The 23,240-nt window shown below is 40.6% G+C and overlaps 2 protein-coding genes and 1 long non-coding RNA gene across 5 annotated transcripts in view; 1 reads left to right on the plus strand and 2 right to left on the minus strand.

Moving 5' to 3' along the window:
• On the minus strand, positions 1-13,232 carry LOC110075106 (transmembrane protease serine 12). The gene is made up of 5 exons (XM_072990912.2): positions 13,108-13,232; positions 9,360-9,561; positions 2,881-3,146; positions 1,888-2,030; positions 1-1,123 (listed from the first exon to the last, which is right to left on the minus strand). Exons 1-5 carry the CDS (start codon positions 13,196-13,198, stop codon positions 893-895), a joined length of 933 nt encoding a protein of 310 aa, XP_072847013.2. The 5' UTR covers positions 13,199-13,232; the 3' UTR covers positions 1-892.
• On the plus strand, positions 13,209-20,600 carry LOC140704618 (uncharacterized). The gene is made up of 2 exons (XR_012083929.2): positions 13,209-13,523; positions 17,901-20,600. It is a non-coding gene; the product is annotated as an uncharacterized LOC140704618 (long non-coding RNA).
• LOC140704617 (transmembrane protease serine 12) overlaps positions 16,128-23,240 on the minus strand; it is a 13,330-nt gene continuing 6,217 nt past the window's right edge. For all 3 annotated transcript variants that reach the window (XM_078384413.1, XM_072990910.2, XM_072990911.2), the window contains exons 3-5: positions 21,590-21,855; positions 19,337-19,479; positions 16,128-18,003 (exon numbers count right to left, since the gene is read on the minus strand). In XM_078384413.1, coding sequence (XP_078240539.1) covers positions 17,764-18,003; positions 19,337-19,479; positions 21,590-21,855 — 649 coding nt within the window. In that variant the 3' untranslated portion in view covers positions 16,128-17,763. The remainder of the gene's footprint in view (positions 18,004-19,336; positions 19,480-21,589; positions 21,856-23,240) is intronic.

A 23,240-nucleotide genomic window follows, 5' to 3' on the forward strand; every position in this document is an offset into this window, starting at 1 on the left:
TTTTTTTCATGTACAGCAATCTACATTTATTTAAATACAGTCCTGACTTCTGGTTGCTTGACAGCAGTGGAGGATGGGGTTTCACTTGACTAGGGCTTATTTTTGAGGTAGGGCTTATATTATGAGCATCCTGAAAAATCATACTAGGGCTTATTTTCAAGGAAATAGAGTAACTTAATATTAAATATTAGCAAATATTAAATTTTAAAAACTAAGTTTGAGGCAGAATAGCCTCCAGCTATTCAGTAAAGAATTATTAAGACTGAAACTCCTGATAATCAAAATCAAAACCTGTTTTTCATATACAGTACTATGAAAGTAACAGTGAGCAAAAGCTTATGGGATTGGTACTTGAAGACTGAACTCTTTATTTTTTGTAGTAATGTTCACATTTTTATTCTGATGCAATAGTAAATGAAGGAGTGAAGACATATTAAATCTGGTTTTGAAGCAGGACATTTGTGTTTAAGTACAGGATATCTTGTTTTCAAAATGCTGCAGATAACATGGCAACATCTGGCATGTACATGCCTGTCCTTTATACTGTATTAGCAAAGATAATTGTTAATTCAATGTGTTATTTTAATCTTTTGTGGGCAAGGGAGACAGTAATAGATTACAATTTATTACAACACTGGTTGATGATAGGTTTAAGTATGTTTTATAAATTATGCTTTCTCTATTTTAGCTCATTATGAAGCATATGATATCAGGTAATTTATAGCACATAAAATACAGAAATGACTGTCTTTGGGTCTGTATTTTTAAATTATAAATGAAATAGATTTGTGAAAATCTGGGAGACAAAATAAGTAACTGTTTAAATAACCAACTTCAAAATACCTACATACTAAAAGAAAGAAGTAAGGTTAAAACATAATCCAAAGTAATTTTAGTATAATGGAAGATTAATCATAGTCAGAAAGAGAAGTATGTGTTGAATGCACTTAGCGGTAGTTTTGCTGCGAAGTTTTAAATCTACCCATTTCCTGTACTTAGCTAAATGTACATAAACTCCTGGAAGTCTGGGTCGGCCACAACCATAGCCATGACTGGTGATTCCTATCAAGTAGAACTTCTTGTCATTTGGGAAACAGCACATTAGAGGTCCACCACTGTCTCCCTGAAAGATTAAAAAAACAAAATTAACTGCTTATAAAATGTATGGAGAGAGACTAGCTGTATTCACATGCATAGCATGCCAAGTTTCTGGAGAATCCTGGTTTGTTATGACAAAAGCTGCATTTGATACACATAGATCTTTCTCGTCCATCTTTTTCACTAGCAGGTACAGTATAGCTAAATGACCTAAAAATGATCACTATCCCAGGTTCTTTGCTTGCTGCATCAATTAGAAGCCAAAACTGAAAAACACTGTTTATTCTTGGCTTACCATTCCTGACTTGTTTTAGTATGAGTCTGGACTTCATTAATATTTTAAGCTTTTGTTTACTTAAGCAATTCAAACTAATGGGAGGAAGAGGATAAAAAATAGCATACACCACCATGTCTTTTTTTACAGTCAGCCGACTGTGAAATATATAGAAATCTGGCTTTCCACTGAGAGTGCTATCACTATAATATGTCCAAGTTACCCCTTTCATGATTCATCAAGGAAATATAGATTGCTGAGAAATGCAGATGAACTAAAGATATAGTGTTATCTAAACTTCACTAAATACCCATATGCCACTTTTAATTTATTCATACTTGACCTTTTAAAAACAGCAGTGCCAGGTTTGCAACTGGAATTGCTTGACCTTTAATTTCTCATTCATAAATATCCTAACTACTCTGGGATCTTTAGATGAAGTTTAATATAACTTCATCTAAAAAATAAAACTGTATGATTTAACAGTTTGCTTTTAAAAATAATGCCCTTTTTACCTTGCAGCTATCAACACGCCCACTTTCAGAGCCAGCACAAAGATAATTCTTTGATACCATTCCCTCATACCAGTCAAAACTATTACAGATTTTTCGGGGAATAATTTCTACTTCAGCAACTTGTAATATTTGACTACGTGAACCTGAAAGGAAAACATAAAATAGGTTTGGTTAAATAGCAAAAATCCTGTTACTTATACCCACAGTGGAACCAGTGTCATCTTCAACAGTAAATTGCCACTAGTTAAAAAGCAAGTGCGTGTTTTTCTCACACAACTTTATGTGGGATAAGGAAAACAATCACCAACATTTTTATTGGTAGAAATTTGCCATCAGAATTTATGCTACATTATTGGTGTCAATATAGGATTTCAGCTAGTGTTTATAATTTTCATTAACTATCCTACATTTTATAGAATTCACAAGTCAAAACAAAAATACAGGCAGACCTATCCATCAGGGTAGACAGAGTATTTTTCCTGTGTGTTTAGCAGTTCTGAGCTCTTTGTTTTTTCCCCCTTTCCAATAATTCCACCAGGAGGGAAATAAATTATGTTAGGGTCCAAGTCAAGTTATCATCATGGCTTGCTCCCAAGAGATATGTAGGAAGAACTGTCTTTTAATGTTCACTGCCTAGCAAAGGGAATGAGAAAGGAACCATTTCACACATACTATTTGTATTTATACATAAGTTTTTCTGTGCATTTATTTATTTATTTATTTATTTATTTATTTATTTATTTATTTATTTTTACATTTTTAAAGTAGAAATGAACAAAACAAGGAATACTGTTAGGTGAACTTGGCAGAATATCGGGTCCAGGAACAGCTTCCCATAGAATGTATGCTCATTGGCAAACATGGGTTCCTCTGTATGTAGTGTGTGAAAGAGCTTCACATATCACTGAAAAAGAACTTTCTGAGTTCATTCAGCTATTCTTTCTTACTCTTAATAAGAGATTAGTTTAAAGAAAAAATAAATTGAAGATTTACCATTCTCCCTTTTCACTCCCCATCCACTTATATAACATGTAGTCTCTTTATTCAGGGGAAGAGAAATATTAGGTAAGCAGATAGGCTGAACATAATTATTGTATGTAATGAACTTGCTTAATGTAAACAAGGCAATATCGTGTTCAAGGGTGATCTTGTTGAAGTCAGAATGGATTGTGATAATCCTAATCCGGCTCTTTATAGTATGATTCCTGTGATAATAAAGATGATGCAAACCAATCACAGCCCTCCAAACATCTGGGATCCTAGGAAAAGAAAAAAGGTCTTTAAGAGTGAATTACCATTATACAATGGAAACTTCAAAAAGATGAGAATTTTGTCATTCACAGGCAAAAGTAATTAAACTGGTAGCAAGAGAAATATGAAGACCGTTGGTAGTAGCAAAAGTAGTATAACTATCAAAGCAGCATTTATGTCCAAAACTCTTCTCATATCAAAATGAAAACGTGTACAAGAGGAGTCCTACTCAAGCATTACACAAGCCTACATGATTAACATACAAGGAGGAGAGTGCTATAGCTGCACCTTTGTCCAAGACTACTCCTCAGAAAGAGAAAGCCTTGGCAAGGCAATTCATTTCTATATAGATTTGTTGCAGCTGTTTATGTGATCCAGAATGCCAATTTTCCAGACTTCCAGATCATGTCAAGAGCTTCTACAGATCAAAGAGGTCCTTCTTTTCAAAAAGTCTGTAAGAAGGGCAATGGAATTGACATTAGAAAGGCAGGGTAAGAGCAATTCCCCCTTCCTCACATGTTTCTTTTATGCCTGAACATTGCTAATAGTTTCACTTCAAATCAAGAATTATCTGCAAAGAGCAAACTGGTAATCTCATTATGGCACCATATTCAGTAAAATTATAGCAGCAAGGAGGGAGATAATTAAACTGTTCACTGAAACAGCACCAGAAATGCTAATGTGGGGATTCAAAGAATTGAGTCTATAACATTATGCACTCACCTGGAGCCTTGGGTTCTTGTTTCTTAAGCATTGTTGCCCCATACATACCTCTTCTGAAAAAACTGAGTGGCGATGCATGGCCAGTTTGTGAGTCAGCATGGTGGCCTGACAAAGAAAATGGTCACACTGGGCATGCTGTACAGTTCTTCATAATCAAATGGCAAGGGTCATACTGCTGATCATACTTTGCAGAATTTGTGATCAGTTTTCCATTTTGATGACAGATTTGGCGGTTATGCTGAAAATGTATTAGCAAAAGCTCCAAAATATCCTGCAGTTTTCAAGTGGCAAGTGTAAATAAAACACAGAAAAAAAAACTGTCATGGCAAATGGGTTGATGAAGAAATTAAAAAGTCTGCATAACCCAAAGAAGCCATAATTTGAGCAAAAGAAGGTGATAAATGCTGTTCTCATTTGTACACTAAAATGGGTTAATAACCTCCCATGCCAAATAACTCTTTAAAATCCAAAGTTAGAATCAGTTGCTTATCTGAAACTACAGTTCTTTTGAGTGATCAACTGAGCTGCCACACAAACAGGTTCTGCAACTCTGTAGAACTCCATCAGTAAATCTCTATACCTAAGCTGAAGTTTTGGAAGGAGCTTTTACATGTTTGTGTTCAAGACGCGTGATTCCCAGTTTTTTCTTTCAACTAATCCAGTGATATACAGTACAAGAAAGATATACATACAAGGAGACAAAGAGTTGAATGAAGAAGCAAAGGAGGTGAGATGGTTTGATGCACAAATGGCCTTGCAAAGGTCTAGCTTTACAGGAGAAAAACATGTTTTCCTTATTTCCGTTCTCTGTGCAGGATGGGGTGTTGGAGACAGAGGAGATGCATAAGGTGCAGGCACAAAGAGCATTGCTATTGTGACAAAGGCATCCAGTTAGGTTCCAACATCAAGCTAGCAGTAAAAGATCACCCTATATGGCTGAAACTACATAGCAACACAGTCCATCACTATGCCTGCACAGAGGAAGCTATAGGTGGGAGCCATGTAACCAGAAAATCATTTTGTAATTGCAGGGTCCCTCTAAATGCCTTTCCAGCTAGAAAATGAATCAAAAATTTAAATTCTGCTCATGGAATATCCTGAATTCACTATTCTCCAACAGCAGAACATTGCTATGGGTGAGTGGATGAGGGCTCTGTAACCTCCCCTCAAAACAGGAAGTGTGCTTCCAATTACTTCAGATTTTGAAAGAAATCCACCCATCCACAGCTTTTTGAGGAAATGCAACCCATCTAGGCTTCCTGGAGAGCAAAATTGGGCCCTGCATCTTACTACCCCCACCCAGCTATAGATACTGCAACAGTCCTAGGAAGTGAGCTTTGTACAGCCATAGACAGAAGCAACACTTGGCACAGGCTTAACTGCAGACTTACTTGATACCTTCAATCTCAATACAAATCAAAGACACATTACATAAGTGGCCCCACAATGAGACACTAAAGTAAGTGTCTTGCCCTGAAACTACAGTGGACCCTCGACTTACAGACGGCTCGACTTATAAACTTTTCGAGTTACAGACTTCTCTGGCTGCAGAATTTAGGTTCGACTTGCAGCTGGAGAATCAACCTACAGACCAGAAAAAAACCCAAATGGAACAAAAATTGAACAAAAATGGCCGGTTATAGATTAATCGGTTTTCAATGCATTGTAGGTCAATGGAGACTCAACCTACAGACTTTTCGACCTGCAGCCACCGTTCCAATACAGATTAATTCCGTAAGTAGAGGGTCCACTGTAGCCTCAAATACAAAATTGGTCATCTCAAAGTAAAGAGATACTGTAGTTCTGATTTCACAGATTCATTACTGTTACACAAAACAGGAAAAATGAATTACTCAGTAGTTGCCATCACAAAGCCCAACAGCTTGCATGTCTTTAATTCCCTTAAATATCAGCAACATTATACCTTGAATATCAGCAACATTTGAAGTGAGCATCTGTAGCAATGTGATTGTTGCTCTCCATTAAGATGATCTGAGTACTCCATTATGATGATCAAAGGATTAATAAAAAGGTTACAAGAATGAATTTTCAGTGTTCATGTTGAAGCTTTGAAAACAAACATCACAACATAGTAACCATATAACGAGGGTTCAGTGGTGCCATAGAGTCACTAGAAAGCAGTTGTGTATGTATGGTAAAAATAGCAATCTTTCTGCAACACAGATTACAACAATCCTTCATCTAGTAAGGATTCTTGAAAACATGGCAAGATCAAGCAGGATGACTGGAAAACTATAATTCCCACAGTTACACCCAAGGAAGCCACATTAACTATCAACTGTGAATGTGAAAAAAGGCATCTTTGATATCTTCACTGCAATAAGAAAAGGTATGGGTTACTGAAGAGACCTTCACCCTCCCTGGCCAGGAGCTGTGAAATGCAGATACTCACTGCTGAGGCTGCTATGGGCACTGGCTCTCCTCCTCACTAGAGAAAAGCTCCTATCTCCCTTCCCCACAAACACAGACAAATAATAGGAAAAAGAGGACATCTGCCACATAGCCAATCCAGAGGACAATCAGCATCTACTGGTCCCAAGGTTGACTTGCTCCTAGTCTGCTTTATGAAGCCTTGCTGGTTATTACCAAATACTCTTACATACATATAGGCTGAAACGGCACATGGGGGAAACTGGTGGGATTTAGTAGCTGCTGTTGCTGAATATGATGCAAATCCAATTGGTTTTAAAATGGTGTCAATACATGCTTTTAAAGGGAGTTCTGTTGCCAACCACCTGACCAGTGCTGGGAAGCTGCCAGCACCAGGGTCAGAGCAGAAGAGTCCTCATTTGCTCAACATTTATTTATTTATTTATTTTATTTATATCCCGCCTATCTAATCAATTAAGATTACTCTAGGCGGCTGACAACAATAAAACAACAACAATATAGTTAAAACAATTTTACAAAGGAAAAGTTGCAGCAAGATGGGACAGAACTAGGGAGTGGAAGGAAAGGGGGATCAGGAACTGACAACATGCAGAGAAAATAAAGCCACTGGAGCTGCCCCCTCCCCCCTGTCCCAGGCAAGAACAACATGGATAGCCAACCAGTGCAGGATGCTTCCCAGATACGTTGGCACTGGTCAACTGGCAATGAAGATTTTGCCAGGGAGGCACAAGTCCAGCAGCTCCATTTTTAATGGACATAAAGCAGGTGAGAACTCTGTTACTCCATTCCCAGTGCTGTCAGTAGCCAGGAAGCCTGCCTGCACTGGCCCACCAGCTGGGATTGCATGTCCTGAAAGCACGTTTGTGCCTGTTTGCAGAAGTTTTATTGTGGTTTATTGAAAATGTGTAATTCCTGTCACAAATGCTAGAAGGGACTAAGTACCAAGGCCACCGACTATCCAGTAGAGTCCCAATGTGAATTAAACTTTGGCCCCTGTTTCTCCTGTATTAATGGATACATTTCAGGCATTGGGGATGTGGACAGGACTCACAAATAATATATACTCCCTGCAAAGAGTATGCCAGGCAACGGAGCATAGAGCACCACACCTGATAGTTTGAAATCACATCCAGTGACACATGATCTCTGAGCCTGTACATCTGGTACTTTATGGCTGTAACCTCATAGACTTGCTGCACTAGCAGTGGGATCAGATAGGCATAAATTCCATGAAGCCTTCCTCAAAAAGATTAATGCCTATAGACCTATAGAGACACACAGCTAGAAACCCAATCTTGATGTGCTTTGCTGAAAAAAGTAAAAAAATGCAGGTGGGTTCCTGGACATATGGAAGCAGATGAAAGGTAAGAAAGAAAAATTGTTTTTTTTTCTTTGTTTCCTCTATCTCAATTTAAGAAGTAGTGCAGCACACTTAAGTGCTATTGCTGTGGCAGTAAAAAAAAAAGGAGAAGAAATGTGGGAACCATGCATTTTCATGCACTTATGTGTGTGTGTGAGTTGCTGTCAATACTCTAATTTTAAATGTTTCCCAATGAAGCTCTATACAGGTACAGAAGACATATTTATGATGGTACAGAGACCACAAAGACCAGGTGACAATGTTTCCTCTAAGCTGTGTGGGTGTGTAGCTGCGCTGCACTGCATCAGTGCTCTGCACCTGCAGCCAGTGTTGCTGCCCATTTGGTTCCAGTAGCAGCCAGAACCCCATGTGCATGGGGCAAGGCCCCCACCTAGTGGTGGCGGAAAATTAGAGGCACCCTTGCCAGGTGGGTTTTAAATGAACCTGCAAGCATACTGGAGCAAGTTTATTTCTTAATGAAATAGTTAAGGTACACTTGACTCTTGGTACTTTAAGCAATTTTAGCTTCCTGTTTCTTAATCTTCCCAACATCAGAATAAGCACACTGGAAATCAGACACAACATATTTGCCTTTTAAAAGCAACCTGATTCCAGCCATAATGAATTGTTTTTCCTCTCCAAACAATATAGTACTTTCTCTAATATAAGGACTCAGCAAAGCATACTGTGCATTTGCACACTGTCTATGTTTTAGTATTAATAATTAATTGAACAAGCTCTGGATGACTGAAGAGGTTACAAAGAAATCTGGAAAAAAGTCCATAAAGATGTTCTTATATGCACTACTATGCTGGTTAAACGTGGTTTTCCTGAACTAGTAATCACAAATAGCGTTACTATTGATATTATGTAAGATTAATGAAGAGCCCTACCAAAAGAATGTAGACAGAATATGCAGATGAACAATAGTTAAAGAACACCAGCCCCAAAGTCCCTTTTAGATAGCTACATGATTTCCCTTCCATACTTGGACTCCTTTTGTCTTCATTCTTAAACAAAGATCTCTGTTGCTCCTTCTCTACCTCCTGGTCCTGTTTTATGCCTATCCTCTTGGACCACTGGAACATGATGAGCCATCATGAAAAGTGTGGATAGGAGAGGGTTCTAATTCACAGAAGCTTTGTACATAAAACACTTTACTGTGTTTGTCTGAATAGCTGTTTCTTGAGTCAACTGTCATTCTTGGGAGTGTATTTCCAGGTAAAAAGTGGCAGATATTCCAAATACAACCTACAGTATAGCCTTATACTCTTCTCCTGGCTTGGCAAAACATTTTGGGAAGAGAAAACTCAATTCAGAAACAGATTTTTTTTAAAAAAATTGAATTGTTGTTGTTTAGTTGTTGAGTCATGTCCAACTCTTCGTGACCCCATGGACCAGAGCACACCAGGCCCTCCTGTCTTCCACTGCCTTCCAGAGTTTGGTCAAATTCATGTTGGTAGCTTCAATGACACTGTCCATCCTCTGTCGTCCCTTTCTCCTCTTGCCTTCACAGTTTCCCAACATCAGGGTCTTCTCCAGGGAGTCTTCTCTTCTCATGAGATGGCCAGAGTATTAGAGCCTCAGCTTCAGGATCTATCCTTTCAGTGAGCACTCAGGAAAAATGGAATACATACATTTATAGACTCATGCAATGCATTTTACTCAATATATTTTTATCACATCATGGAAGTTACAGAAAAAAAAATATAGACTTGATACTTACATTCTTTTTCGGGCACAGTGTGCAGCTGTCAGCACTGAGTTGTTATTAATTAAAGACCCACCACATACATGGACATATCCTATACCAAGGCGGTAAATTTGAAGACTAACTTGCCATGGCCACGCCCCATGCTGTGCGTCTTGTCCACCTATAATCCGAGTCCCTGTTTCCATCTCATCCAGAGCTGGCCTTGTTCCACATTCTAGGGGGAAAAATGATGATGATGATGATGATGATGAAAACACATAACTGGGTTGTGAGTCCAGATCTAAATCCACATTACATACTGGCTGCATCTGCAATTTCTAACAGCATGTGAAAACTCCCAGACATAAGCCATCCAAAGTAATGGCCTAGCTACTAGATGGGCTGAGAAAATAAACAAACAACTTTTACAAGTAATGGAAACTGATCAAGTTATTAGTATAGAAGTGAGCAAGACAATAATGTACTGGACTCCTGCTTATCTGATGTCCTTGGGAAGTTCACAGTGACCAAAGCCAAATTAGCTTCCTTCTCTCTAGAAATGTGCTATTCATTTAGCAGCCAGAGCCACATAACAACACAAATGCTTTTGTTCAAATACACTTAGGCATTTATTCACAATGGTGGCAAAACAGCTTACAGCATCTGTTTCCCCACTCTTAGAAGTTACTAGTATACCACCCAGAGAGTCTGCACTAATGGGACAGGGCAGAGTTTAAAAAAAGTAAATATGACTAAAAGTTTCATGGTGACCATATAACAAACACTTTTGTACTTAAATTACCTATCTGAACTCTTTTAACATTAAAATAATTATAAAACAAGCCTTCAGATGCATCAGTGACTTCATCAGAATGGAATGTGTATCTACAGCACCGGTGTTCAATTAGCAAATCAATCTGCAATCAAATCAAACCCAGTGCCAAAGCAAGCACATACACTGATCAGCCACAACATTAAAACCACTGACAGGTGAAATGAATAGCACTGATTATATTGTTACAATGGCATTTGTTGAGGGGTGGAATATATTAAGCAGCAGGTGAACAAGTAGTTCTTGAATTTCATGTATTGGAAGCAGTAAATATGAACAAGCAGAAATATATGAATAATTTTGAGAAGGGCTAAATGGTGATGGCTAGACAACTGGGTCAGAGCATCTCTAAAATGCTAAGTCTTGTGAGGATTTCCTGGTATGCAGTTGCACCAAAAGTGGTGCAAGGAAGGACAACCGGTGAACCGTCATCAGAGTTGTGGGTGCCCAAGGCTCACTGATGCTCATGGGGAGCGAAGGCTAACCTGCCTGGTCCCACTGTAGCTCAAATTACTGAAAAGCTTAATGCTGGCCATGACAGAAAGGTATCAGAACACACAGTACATTGCATTTTATTGAGCATGGGGCTGCATAGCAGCAGACTGGTCAGAGTGCCTACAATAACCCTTTCCACCACCAAAAGCACCTACAATGGGAACATGAGCATCAGAACTGGACCATGGGGCAATAGAAAAAAGTTTCCTGGATTGATGTATCACTTTTTGTTTTAGAATAGGTGGGATGGTCAGATGCATGTGTGTCCTTTACCTGGGGAAGAGATGGCAGCAGGATGCACTATGGGAAGAAGGCAGGCTGGTAGAGGCAGTGTTATGTTCTGAGCAATGTTCTGTTGGGAAACCTTAGATCCTGGCATTCATGTAGATGTTATTTTGACACAACACATAGCACCTGCTTAGAGATTGTTGCAGACCACATAACCCCTTCATGGCAACAGTGTTCCCTGATTGCAGTGGCCTTTCAGCAGGATAATGCACCATGCCACATTGCCAAAATTGTTCAGTAATTGTTTGAAGAACATGAAAGAGTTCAAGGTGTTGCCTTGGCCTCCAAATTCTCCAGATCTCAATATGATTGAGCATCTATGGGATGTTCTGAACACCAAATCCAATCTATGGAGGCTCTACCTTGCAACTTGCAGGACTTAAAGGATCTACTGCCAATGTTTTGGTGCCAGATACCACAGGACACACTCAGAGTTCTCAACACATCAGGGCTTTTTCAGCAGCACGGGGGGACCTACACAATCTTAGGCAGCCCATTTTAATACTGTGGCTGATCAATGTATATTCAAAAGACTCATATGGATATATTGTAAAAATAACAAGAGGGCTTCAAAATGAGCAACCTTCAGTCCTTAGCCTAACTCCATACAGTTTGGGGAAACACAAGGAGAAAGGAGGGCAAGGTTGGGGGAGATAGTGTAATGGGAGGAAGGAGGGAAACTGGGTGCAAGGAATTCACTGCTCTAGCAAGAGTGCTGCACACCTGCAAGCTCAGTGGGGGGAAAAGAGCTAAAACAACCTGGCAGCCATGCTCACTACTGGCATGTGGCCAATAGTAAATAACCCCATAGAAAATCTGCCTTTTGCAGAAAAAGATATGTTCTAGCTTTGATCATGAGGTAGGTTCCATGGTTGAACTGTCTGAAGAATGCAACTTGATTCCCCACTGAAGGGGAAAAGAGAAGGAAAAAAATCCCAAATTTTATTGCACTACTTTGAAGCAAGACTCTCTAATTAGTGACAATCAACTGCTGATTTCCAAACTCCCTGGAAAAGACCCTGATGTTGGGAAAGTGTGAAGGCAGGAGGAGCAGGGGATGACAAAGGATGAAATGGTTGGACTGTGTCATCCAAGCGGCCAATATGAATTTGACCCAACTCCGGGAGGCAGTGGAAGACAGGAGGGCCTGGAGTGCTTTGGTCCATGGGATCACGAAGAGTCCGACACGGCTAAACAACAGCTGCTGTAGATTGTGTCCTTATTGTGTCTCTTGTCCCTTATTCAAGAGAATATGACCACTGTGTGAATAATACTAAGCACACCGACAAACAAAAAGTAAAGCTACCACCTCCACTTACAAAGCTGTCTAAAGCCCTATATTGATAAACCCCGGGAGCCCTTTCAGAAGCCACCCCTCTCGCAGTTACAGCATCCCCTGCTTGTTGGCGCCACGGAAAGACTTCCTTGGCGCTCGATCCTGAGGCGCCCTTCCGAGCGACTAAGGCTGCCGTGTGTCCGCCTGGCGACTTGCCCGGCTTGTCTCCCTATGTAACGGATCCGAGGGTGGTCGTGACGGGCAGCGAAGAAGGGGATGGACATCCTCGCGAGGAAGGGGGGAAAGCAACCCTGCCGAGCCAGCTTCGGACTCAAGAGCGCGTAGCTTCCCAGGAGGCTTGAAGGACCCCCCCCCCCCCACGCCTGTTCTTCCGACCTAAACTCCACCGATACGGTATAATCGCAGACGTTTGCTGAGGGGAGGACGACACAAGGAGCTTTCGCCACCCTTTTCCCTGAAGGATTCTTCCCTCCTACCCGCCCCTCCAGGCATATCCATAATTCCACCCCATGACTCCCACCAAAACAAACGATGGGAGACCAGGAACCGAACACCCAAATAGTTGGCAACAGGTCTTGGTACTCTTTAATACAACAGGTTCTCTCGGCGGAACAGTGGCGTCTTGTTACTCCGTCTGGCTCACGCCCGTCACCATCATGAAGGGCTGCCCGGGATGGTGGTTTTTGACAAGGGACACGCCCCTTCCTCGTCCCCCCCCCCGTGTACAACCTCTATGCGCAGGCGCACTTCCTTTCCCGGCCTCAGCGGCACGTTAAAGCTCAGCGTACCGGGCGGGAGGAGGCTCTTTTCGACGCCTTTAACGGAACGCCCTTAAGTGCCCGCGGGCAGCTGGGTACAGCGGAGCTCACCTTCTGACGAACTCTCGGCGAGTGAGGCTTCGCTCAAGAGCACAATCAGCGCCCAAAAGGAATCGGCCGCGGGTCGGAAGCGCCACCGCATCGTCCCGTCCAGGAAACAAGATGGCGCGCCCGGTGCTGTCACGTGGCGGGCGGGAGCGGGGGGGCGGGCAGGCAGGCGAGAACGAGCAGAGGCTTTCTTTTAGGGAGAGCTTGCTTGTCTGGTGGGCTTGTCTGTTCTTGGTCCTCTCCTTGACGCGACTCTTCAGGAGCTGCTTCTGTTCGTGGGGCTCATTAAAAAAATACGTTAAAAATGACGGCCTAAGAGGCAGGCACAACGAGTTAACGGGGAACGGCTAGACACGACCTTCTTTTGCTGAACACGCTTGTTTGGAAATCCAGAAGTATCGTGGGATAAAAATACAAAGGTATAAAGATTAGTATAATGTCATTTCCTCCTCTACGGTCAAATGGAATGACATACATAGAGGTAGAATTAAACCTATGGATTCCAAACGTTTCTGCGTTTGTTGGTTGTAGGTTTTTCGGGTTGTCTGGCCGTGTTCTTGAGGTTTTTCTTCCTAACGTTCCGCCAGTCTCTGCGGCATCTTCAGAGGACAGGAGTCAGAGTATGGACAGAGTTCCTACTCCTGTTCCTCTGAAGATGCCGGCCACAGAGACTGGCGAAACGTCAGGAAGAACAACCTTCAGAACAGGGCCAAAGAGCCCGAAAAACCCACAACAACCATCAGCCTTCGAGAATACATCCCAGGGTATTTTTCCAGACTCTTCATGGTGTTGGCTAGGTAGCAATCGATGTAAATTTCAAGATATGGGAGGAAGGGCCTCCATCCCAGACTAACTTATTTGCTTGTTTGCATCCTAACTAATCAGAGGTGCTTGTTTTTGGCAGGCTAGATAAACTCTGGCCTTGTTTCCTCCCTTCTTCTCCAGACTCCATTTTGTCTCAGACTCATTTTCACCTTGGAAGATGCTAGATCTTCCTAGAGATCCTCCCAGCCATGTGGGCTGAGGAAACAAACCTTATTTTTACTGTTGTCCTTTCCATCAACTTTAAGCCTAATGTGTGCCTGTTTTAGAAATCGATTTTAAGTGAGTAAAGCACACAAAATCTTTTATACTTAAAGGTTGCCTCCTGAATCTTATTTCCTAAAGTGCTAGGCTTTGGTGAGGGTGGATACTGAGAACAATTGGGTAAAAGGGGACTTCTACAGCTAATTCTAACCTTAAAGAACTGGCCTTCTGCTGTGTATTTTACTGGAACTTAAGCAAGTTCCCTGAACTCTCAACACATGGGGGGGAGGTCACCTTTCCTGTTGGCCTGGACAGTTTCAGGGTTCATGGGGCTGTCCCTGATATCTGGTAGCCATCATAACCATTACTTTCCTGCCCTTCTCCTTTTTCACTTGCCGGTTGGAATAAACCTGCTGATCTACATGCAGTAACGCAGCCGTGGGCAGCCCTATACTTCCATCCATTTTAGTGAGTTTTCGCCTGATGTCTGGGACTGAATGACTAATACACTCCTCTGGGTTTGATCTGGTGTATTTGGCAATGCCTGCTCTAAGCCTTTGTAAGGTCTCAGAGGGTGACTCCTTATCTCTCTGCCAGATCTCATCAACCTTTGACCAATTAGGAGCCACTACAACTGCGGTCTGCATAGCCTGCAGCAGATACTGGCAGAGTGGTGCAGTATTGGATCACCTACCGAGGATTCTCTGAAAAATTTCCAGCCTTCTCTTTAAACTCAGGAGGTCCAAGGGAGTCCAAGGCAGATGATGCATCAAAGTCAGAGTCTGTGCTGGTCCTCCTTGCTCCTTCTCCTGCTTGTCTGCTAATAAGGGTCTGAGTTACCAAAGCAAAGCTTGCTGCTTGCCAGTGAGAAAGCTGAGACAACTGCTGGCAGTGCTGGGGGCATTGGTGGAGGCATTGGCTCCCAGGCAGTAAAAGGGTTATTTGGACTTTGAGGGGCTGTTGGATACAAAGGTGCTGGTCCCGGTGCCGTGGGGTTCACACTCTGAGATACAGGATTTATCTGAGACATTCCACACTGTCCCTTAACACAGGGGATGGGTTCAGGGAACCCATCAATAGCATTTTTAAAAACTCATGTAATCTTCCTCATCATAGTTTCCTACTGAATTAAATCATTCTATCCAGGCCTGGATTCTCAAGTGCTCAAATGAGCCATTAGCATCCCATTCTAAACCCGGGGGCCAATATTGTGGCTAGATCTCTGTACAGTATTTCACCATGGTTTTCTTTTTTCTAATTTTTTCCTACCTTGTTCTAAAATTTCAACACACACACATTTGAGCAGGATCAGAGGGCCGTTGCTCCCGGGATCCCTCTGAGACTGGCCGCTGCCCATCTTAAGAGAATGTCTCCTCTTGGGGCACTGATTAAAATGGCCACTGACCAGAACAGGCCGACTCCAGACAGCCCTAAACTCACATGGGTAAACCAGAGGCGTGCTGAAGTACAATGCTTTGCGTAAGCATCTGTCATATGCAACAAGCCTCAGATCGGAGCTGGTCCGTCTCCAACAGTGGCCAAAGGCAGATTCCCCTGGGAGTCTCCGGGAATTTGCACAGAGGGAGAACAATGCACACCACGCTCACACACTGTCGGCACAGACTGAAAAGAGATGTGCAACTCACCAGATTTGCAGGTTTTTCCAGAAGCCAAGAATGGTCCCCAAGGGTCACCCAGCTGACTGAGCCGTTTCCATTCAGGGGTGTTCCGCCACCAGTCTACTCAGCCCTGTTCCGCAGAAGCCGAGGTGAAGACCAAACAACATCAAAGGCGTCAGTGCCAGTAGTGGGTCAACTTGACATCTCACAATTGGCAGGCACAGGTTGGAGTCACCATTTCCCCTGTCCGCTATCCATGAAACTTTGAGGTATTCAAAATTGAGTTTGCCCATCCAGGGAAACAGTTATCCCCTGAGCTTGATAATTGTCTAATTTTATTAAGCAAAGCCTTGAGCAACAACAACAATAATAGGGCAGTTTCTTGGAGCAAAGGGCAACAGGTTTATTCAGATAAAAGAAGTGTGCACTTGGATACCCAGCAGGGTGGGGACCGATCAATAGGGTTAAAGTTTTTATACAGTTCTAAAAAAAGAAACAAAAGTGCAGCAGTTCATTGGTCCTTGAAGACTATATTGCATTGGTTACAATTTCTCGCATCTCAGCAAAGCAGTTAGTTTCTCATGCATAGAGCAGTTTCTAAGGAATGTTGACTCTTCCTTACAAAGCACGACTTCTTTGGCATTTGCTGCCTTCTTACAGTGTTGTGGATAGAGCAACGGCCTAGACCTCTGGAGAGCAGTGTTCAACCTGCTTAGCCATGGAAGCTTCATGGGGGAGTAGAACTACTGGGAAAACTACTCCCTAAAATATCTTACCTGGAAGTCCTATTAGGGTCGCTGTAAGTCGATTCTGACTTGGCGGGACTGAACGCACAAAATTTTGCCTATATTATTTAAAAGCTGTTCATACTCGATAAGAACTACAATAAAATGAGTACCTTCTAGATCTATTTTGTACTTGTTCTGCTTTGGGCCATCTACTGTGTGTCATTCAGACGAAAATCCTATCTTTGGAACAGTTTTCAACAGTTCTGTATCATTTGCATCATAGACCAATATGCTACATTGTAGTTTCCATCCTTGCAAGCCTCATTTTATTGTTTTAAAATGTTGATACAGTATGTCTCTGACTAAATTATATTTATTTATAACAACTTATTGGCTAGAAACATAGTTCATTTCTTGACTAGGAATATAACTATTTGTTCCAAATAAAATGTGGTTTTTATTTTATTTTTTATTGTAGATTTGGGGTTTGTGTGCGCATGTGTTTTATGTAGGGATCCAAAGTGCATTAGAACATTTGCTATCCCCTTGTGCTTTTTTTGGGAGGGGGGAAGGAGCTATGTGTATCATCTTGGAAGCAAGAAGATTGGTTGGTTTTCATGTTTGCATGTTTTTTGTTTCAGCTGTAAATGCCTTCAGGATCCTTAATATAACCAACTATTGTCTGCATTGCAGTCTACAGAATTCAATTAACTTTCTCTTCTAGGCTCTACTGCACTTTTTAAAGTGTTTGCATACTACAGTAACATCCATACTTGTGGTCATAACCCATGTGTATGGTTCAAGTCACCAAAACATGTACTCTAAATCAACACTTGACTGCAGAACTGCTAGGATGAATGTCTGCTTTAACTGTCCCCTTCCACAAATGGTGCTGGGTCCTCCATTCTAGCATCCCTGGCGGCATCTGGCGGAAAGGGGAGACAGTTGCAGTAGTGCTTCTCAGCGTCAGAACCAGAGGGTGGCAGTGCAGACATGCTTGATCCTATTTTCACAGAGTGGAAGGATGACAAGTCACTTCTTTCTTTACACAGTAATTTTAGAAAGATTACTCTAAAATGTCAAACATGTATAAAATCAAAAGATACTTAATTTTTTAAAATGTGTATAAATAACTTTGTACATTGATTTCTATATGACTTCTGTGCAACTGTAATCTGCATCCAGTTTAATGAATGTTGCTGAATATAGAGGTTTGTAAGATGAAGAAATAAATTTACAAAACTGTCTAAGATCATGACAGTACAATAGAAGGATCTTTTCCCTGTTCATAGAACAATGTGCAGTGTTATGCACCCAACTGTCAGAAAGAGCAAGAAAAGTTCAATGGTCACATTGATGGTTTTGTTAAGCAGATGTGAATTAATCCAGCGTCTATATCTTATTGTATTTGTATATATTCCAGGAAACTTTGGCCTGCCGCAGCCAACTCCAGCACTGGTGATTCCTATTTGATAAAACTTGGTGACACCTGAGAAATAGCACACCAGAGGACCACCACTGTCTCCCTGGTACATGGACAAAAAGAAAAGAAAAAAGAAGAAATGTTAGCCATTTGTGATAATCTGCAGATTTGTCAAGTACAGAATTATGATTCAGTTTGAGTCATGCCTCTGATGATTCAAAAAACAATACTGATTTCTTGGAAATATAAATGAATCAGACACTTAATTGAATGATCTAGCTCTGGTTAGATTATGACACAGTCACTTTCATATGATACTATTAGAGTTCTAACTACAGATTGTCATCAGTATGTAAAGATTACATTAAATTCACACTGCAGGCTTAATAACAATACTGTGCATATATATATCTGCCAATTGTTTTCAAATTTGTTTTGACTAGAAGCAAATGGTTCTACTGTTCTTTATAGAAAGAACAGTCCTCGGGTTTCGGTATAGCCTCTTTGCTTTTACATCTTCCCACCTCCATCTTCAGTATAGTGGTGCCTTGACTTACGAATGCCCCTACATGCAAACATTTCGACTTAAGAACAGCTCCATTCACAAAATTTTGCTTTGACTTTCAAATGCGGAAAAAGCGGGAAATGGACTTTGGACTGCCTAGTACTGTAATTTTAAAATGTAAAAATTGGTTTAAAAGGTGCTTGGTTTGGTTTAAAGCTGCTTGGTTTTAAAGGTGTTTTGTTTAAAAGGTGTTCGTTCCCTCCTTTCCTGCCCTTTTTTTAACCTAAATCATCTTTGGTTAAAAAAATGTCCCTCAGTGATAGATGGTGGATTAACCAGTTTTGCATTCGTTCCTATGGGAACCAATGCTTTGACTTACAAACGGCGCCTCTATATAAAAACAAAAAACAGCCGGAACAGATTAATCAGGTTTCAATGCATTCCTATGGGAAATGCTGGTTGGACTTAAGAACTTTTCGCCTTAACGAACATCTTCTGGGATGGGTAAGTTTGTAAGTCGAGGCACCACTGTATCTTTACTGAGACAGATTATAACAATTAATGGAATGGTGATAGGTTTTCAATTTCAGCTTAACATGTAAACTTTTTTTTGAATTGTATATATCATGCTCCACCTTTCCTGCATCTTCCCGTCCGCTTTTATCTTCCTTAAGAGCCTACAAGCAAGAATTTATTTTTAATAATTTTTACAGCACCTAGCACATATTAGACCCTTTTATGAACCATAATGACAAAAACAAAATTATAATAGTCCTTGAAATTGATGTTGACACCTACAACATCAACTTCCAAATTCATTAGCTATTTTGGTGCATCTTGTGATATTATTGTGTTAACACTAGGTAACACTGTGACCAAGCAACCACATGACAAGATATTTTACCATGGACTTACAGTATCTCTATTTTACCTGGCAGCTATCAACACGTCCACTTGCAGAACCAGCACAAATCATATTCCATGATATTGTCCCTGCATACCAGTCATATCTGTTGCAGACATTCAGAGGAATAATGTCAACTTGACCTTCCTGCAATATTTGTTCACCTTTACCTGTAATGAAAACATGTCTAGTATGTAAAAGTAGTGGGGTAGAGGTAAGAAGTCATGTAAGGAGTACAACAACATGTGATTATTAAATCTAAGCTAGGCTTAGCAAGCATTTAAAGGTAACCAAGTGTTTCAGCCATTGTAAACTTCTTGGACCATTGCTAAGTGTATGAATTGTGTTCAAGCTATCCATATACTGTACTATGAGGGGTATATGGGCAAAAGCCAGATGGGCTATAGTTTGATTATATTACTGATAAGAATAAAAATGGTTTTTAAAATATGTTTTACAAACACATTTAAAAATCTCTCTCTCTCTCTCTCTCTCTCTCTCTCTCTCTCTCTCTCTCTCTCTCTCTCTCTCTCTCTCTGTGTGTGTGTGTGTGTGTGTGTGTGTGTGTGAGAGAGAGAGAGAGAGAGAGAGAGAGAGAGAGAGAGAGAGAGTGTGAGAGAGACAGAGAGAGAGAGATGACCCAAGCTGATTGTGCCACCATAGTAAAGAGGTTTACAGCTTGGGCTATATTTTTCACCAGAGGAGGGAGTTAGGTTGTCTTTTCCCTGATGAAATAGAACATAGGCGAGATAAATACTTGCTAGTTAAGTTGTTTGGCTAGTTGTCTCACAGCCTTTTGCTTCAAGTGCTCACTCCCACAACAGGGCACATAACCATAAAGAATAATATCAGTAATATCAGCCTGCTTAATAAATGCATGACAGAACTTCCAGAAGCCAACTCTGAAGCCTTTCCCATGGCAAAACAAGTTGCCTGTCCGATGGAAGCAGCTCGCTACCACAGTTTACAGTGAAGCTGCAGTGAAGGAAAAATACAACTGCAAAGAAATAAAACTGCAAAGTGAGAAATTGACAATTTATGTAATGGAACAAAAAGCAGTTGTGCAACAAGCTGGGTCCAGATATAAACATCTTGTTAGAGATATATCAGTGTTCCCTATATCATTAGCACAGCAATGGAAAAAGACCTATGTGGAACAGCAGGACCTTTGCTTGTACAGTACTGTATTTTTTGTTTCATTTATTGGTTAGCAGCATACCACTTAACTGGCTTGCCACTCAAGCAATACAGCAACATAATGTATGGAAAAAGTAAAAAGAGATTCTCCCTCTGATTTTTCTTCTGTGTCCTCTCTGCAGTTCACTACTAGTGACCACATATGCTGGAAACCAACTAGGGGCCACACATGCTGTAATCCTACCCCTGCTTTAAAACAAAAAATGCTCCTGCCAATGATCTATAAGGATGTGGATCAGGAATGGTTGGATTGGTTTGCAATTACTAGCACATCATGCAGTTGTCAGGAAACAAATCAGAACTAACCATGCCAAAAGCAGTCCAAAATGTGAGATCAAGTGCTGTCTAGCTGCACCTGAAGCCTCTCATAATATTGCTAACGCTCACTGCCACTGAAAGATGGAAAGAGCTTTCTATATCCAGTACATAGAAAAAAGCATAGTAAGGGCTGTTTCTTGTTTTACAGTATTTATGCTGAAGTTCCCTATGATGCATGTACACTTGTTGGCAAACCTGTTTCCTTATTAAGAATTTTATTTATTTATTTCAACTTATATACTGCCCCAAAGTGCAACACGCTCTCTGGGTAGTTTACAGGAAAGCACAAAGAAAGAAAACAAATACAAAGCAATATGCAATGTAAGATCGATCAATGAATAAATTAGCTAATCTATCTTTAGATAAATAATTTAGAACATTGGACATCATAGGAAAAATCACTAAAATAAAAGGCAACTTATAAAGAGTTCTGTTTTAATTAACTTCCTAAAGACTGGAAAGGAAGGGGCCTGGTGAACCTCTTCTGGAAGTTCATTCCAGAGGTGTGGGGCCAAAACTGAAAAAGCCTGGTTCCTGATGTTCACTCATGGCATTTCTTAGTGTTACAGTTTTTAACATTCTGGACTGCGAAGAGTGGGTGGGACAAATAGGAGAGTCATTCCAATACATAATAATAGTTCCAAATATACTCACAGCAAAGTATATTTCATTGAATTTGATTGGACTTCTATCCATACACAAGGGTGCAGTGTAAGATAAATAAATAACTTATCCTTAGCAATGAAGGAAAAATAAAAGATTTACCACTCTCTGTTGTGCGTCCCCATCCACTTATGAAACATGGGATCTTAGCTGTGAGGTGAAGATAAGTGTTAGGTAAACAGACAGGCTGGATGAAATCATTGTACTCGACAAACTTTATTAGTTTAAACAAGGCAATGTCATTGTCATATGTCCCAAATTCAAAATCTGAATGGACCACAATAGCTCTGATCTGGTACTTTGCAGTATAGGAGTGAGCTTTATAAAGATTATGCAAGCCAATCACGGCCCTCCAAATATCTGGATTCCTAGGACAGAAGAAAATTTATAATATTAATAAATACTACAGAAATGGTACTGTGAGTAAAAACATAGAAGAGGCCTATATATGTTTCCTAGAGTTCCAGGGTAGACCACATTACCTGTTGGAGTGTCTTTCCCTTATGTCATCTACCCGACTCACCAGGTCTCAGGCCAGACTCCTCTGTGGAGAGGAGGCCCAAAAGTCATCTAGAGGTAGGACCTTCTCAGCAGCAGCACTGATATGGAATTGGTTCCCAGAGGACCTGTGCCTGGCCCCCTCCATGTACTCACTTAGGAGGCAGGTTTTTTTTAAACTACAGTACTTTTCGGGGAGGCCTATCACATAGACCCGGTTGAATGCCTTACCTCCAGTTTCACTTCAGTCTGAAAATTGGTTTAGTGCCATTGTTAAGTTCTTTAGACTATACTTTTGTTGTTTGTGCTGTAATTTAGTATTTATTGTTTTGTGTAGTTTGTTTTAACTGCTAGTAAATTATTCAGAATAGAGCTGTGGCACTAATGGCCATGAATGAATGAAGTGAAAATAATATTGATCAGATTTCCCTTTTTAATTTCTGTCTCTCTGAAAAGAGAGATACTTACACTCCTTAAAGTGCTATAGTTTTACTCATTTTGCTTGACTGCACTTTCTCAGATTATTTTTGAAGTTTAAAGTATAATTTTCCTCACAGAAAATACATGCTTCTGTATAAATAACTCTTCTGTTTTGTAGAAATACAGGAACTCCTTACTACAAAAAATGTTTTATTCTATGGCATAAAGACTTTTTTAGTCTCTAAGGACTCAGCAGGCTACACTATCATACAATTTGCAAACACACTATAAAACATGTCTTGCTTTAATTCTAAAGCACACATGCCCTGGACAAGTATAGTAACTCCTACAATCTGAAAACTAATACGGTATTCAAAAACTTACACTACTATTGACATTATTTCAGATATGGGAGAAGGCAAGAAAGGCATAGAAAACATGCACAATCACGTCTGAAGTCACAAAAACATAAGAGATGATCTTCCTAGGATTCCTCCTGTAGCCATTCTTAAAGACAATTATCATTTTGTGGACCTCTGCCTAGGGCCCCCAAATGGTAAGTAAATACTTTTAGAAATCCTACAGTATAGCCTAACAGTGCCTTTTAAATTGGTCTAGCATAGCAATTCAGAAGGAGGTAGTTCATTCATGAGCAGTTGTTTGAATGCAGCAACATTTTCAAATAACAGTGCGAAGTCTTTAGACACCAATTACAGTACGTCTTTGGGTGGAATAAATGCAGGGTTAAGGAAGCAGGAAGGAAGTAGAGCTAGTATAAGCATACCATGTTTCCCCGAAAATAAGACAGGGTCCAAAATGCATTAGGGCTTATTTT

The sequence above is a fragment of the Pogona vitticeps genome, chromosome 2 (genome assembly GCF_051106095.1).
Source record: "Pogona vitticeps strain Pit_001003342236 chromosome 2, PviZW2.1, whole genome shotgun sequence".
In the NCBI taxonomy this organism is placed as follows: domain Eukaryota; kingdom Metazoa; phylum Chordata; class Lepidosauria; order Squamata; family Agamidae; genus Pogona; species Pogona vitticeps.

What these genes read in the sequence shown, in the direction of transcription:
- LOC110075106 (XM_072990912.2), bottom strand. Translation starts at nt 13,198, where the DNA reads ATGCGGTGGCGCTTCCGACCCGCGGCCGATTCCTTTTGGGCGCTGATT. An exon ending in CGCCGAGAGTTCGTCAGAAG is followed by an intron (nt 9,562 to 13,107) that starts GTGAGCTCCGCT and finishes TTTTCCCCCTAG; the next exon opens with AATGTGGAACAAGGCCAGCT. An exon ending in GGGAGTGAAAAGGGAGAATG is followed by an intron (nt 2,031 to 2,880) that starts GTAAATCTTCAA and finishes TTTTCCTTTCAG; the next exon opens with GTTCACGTAGTCAAATATTA.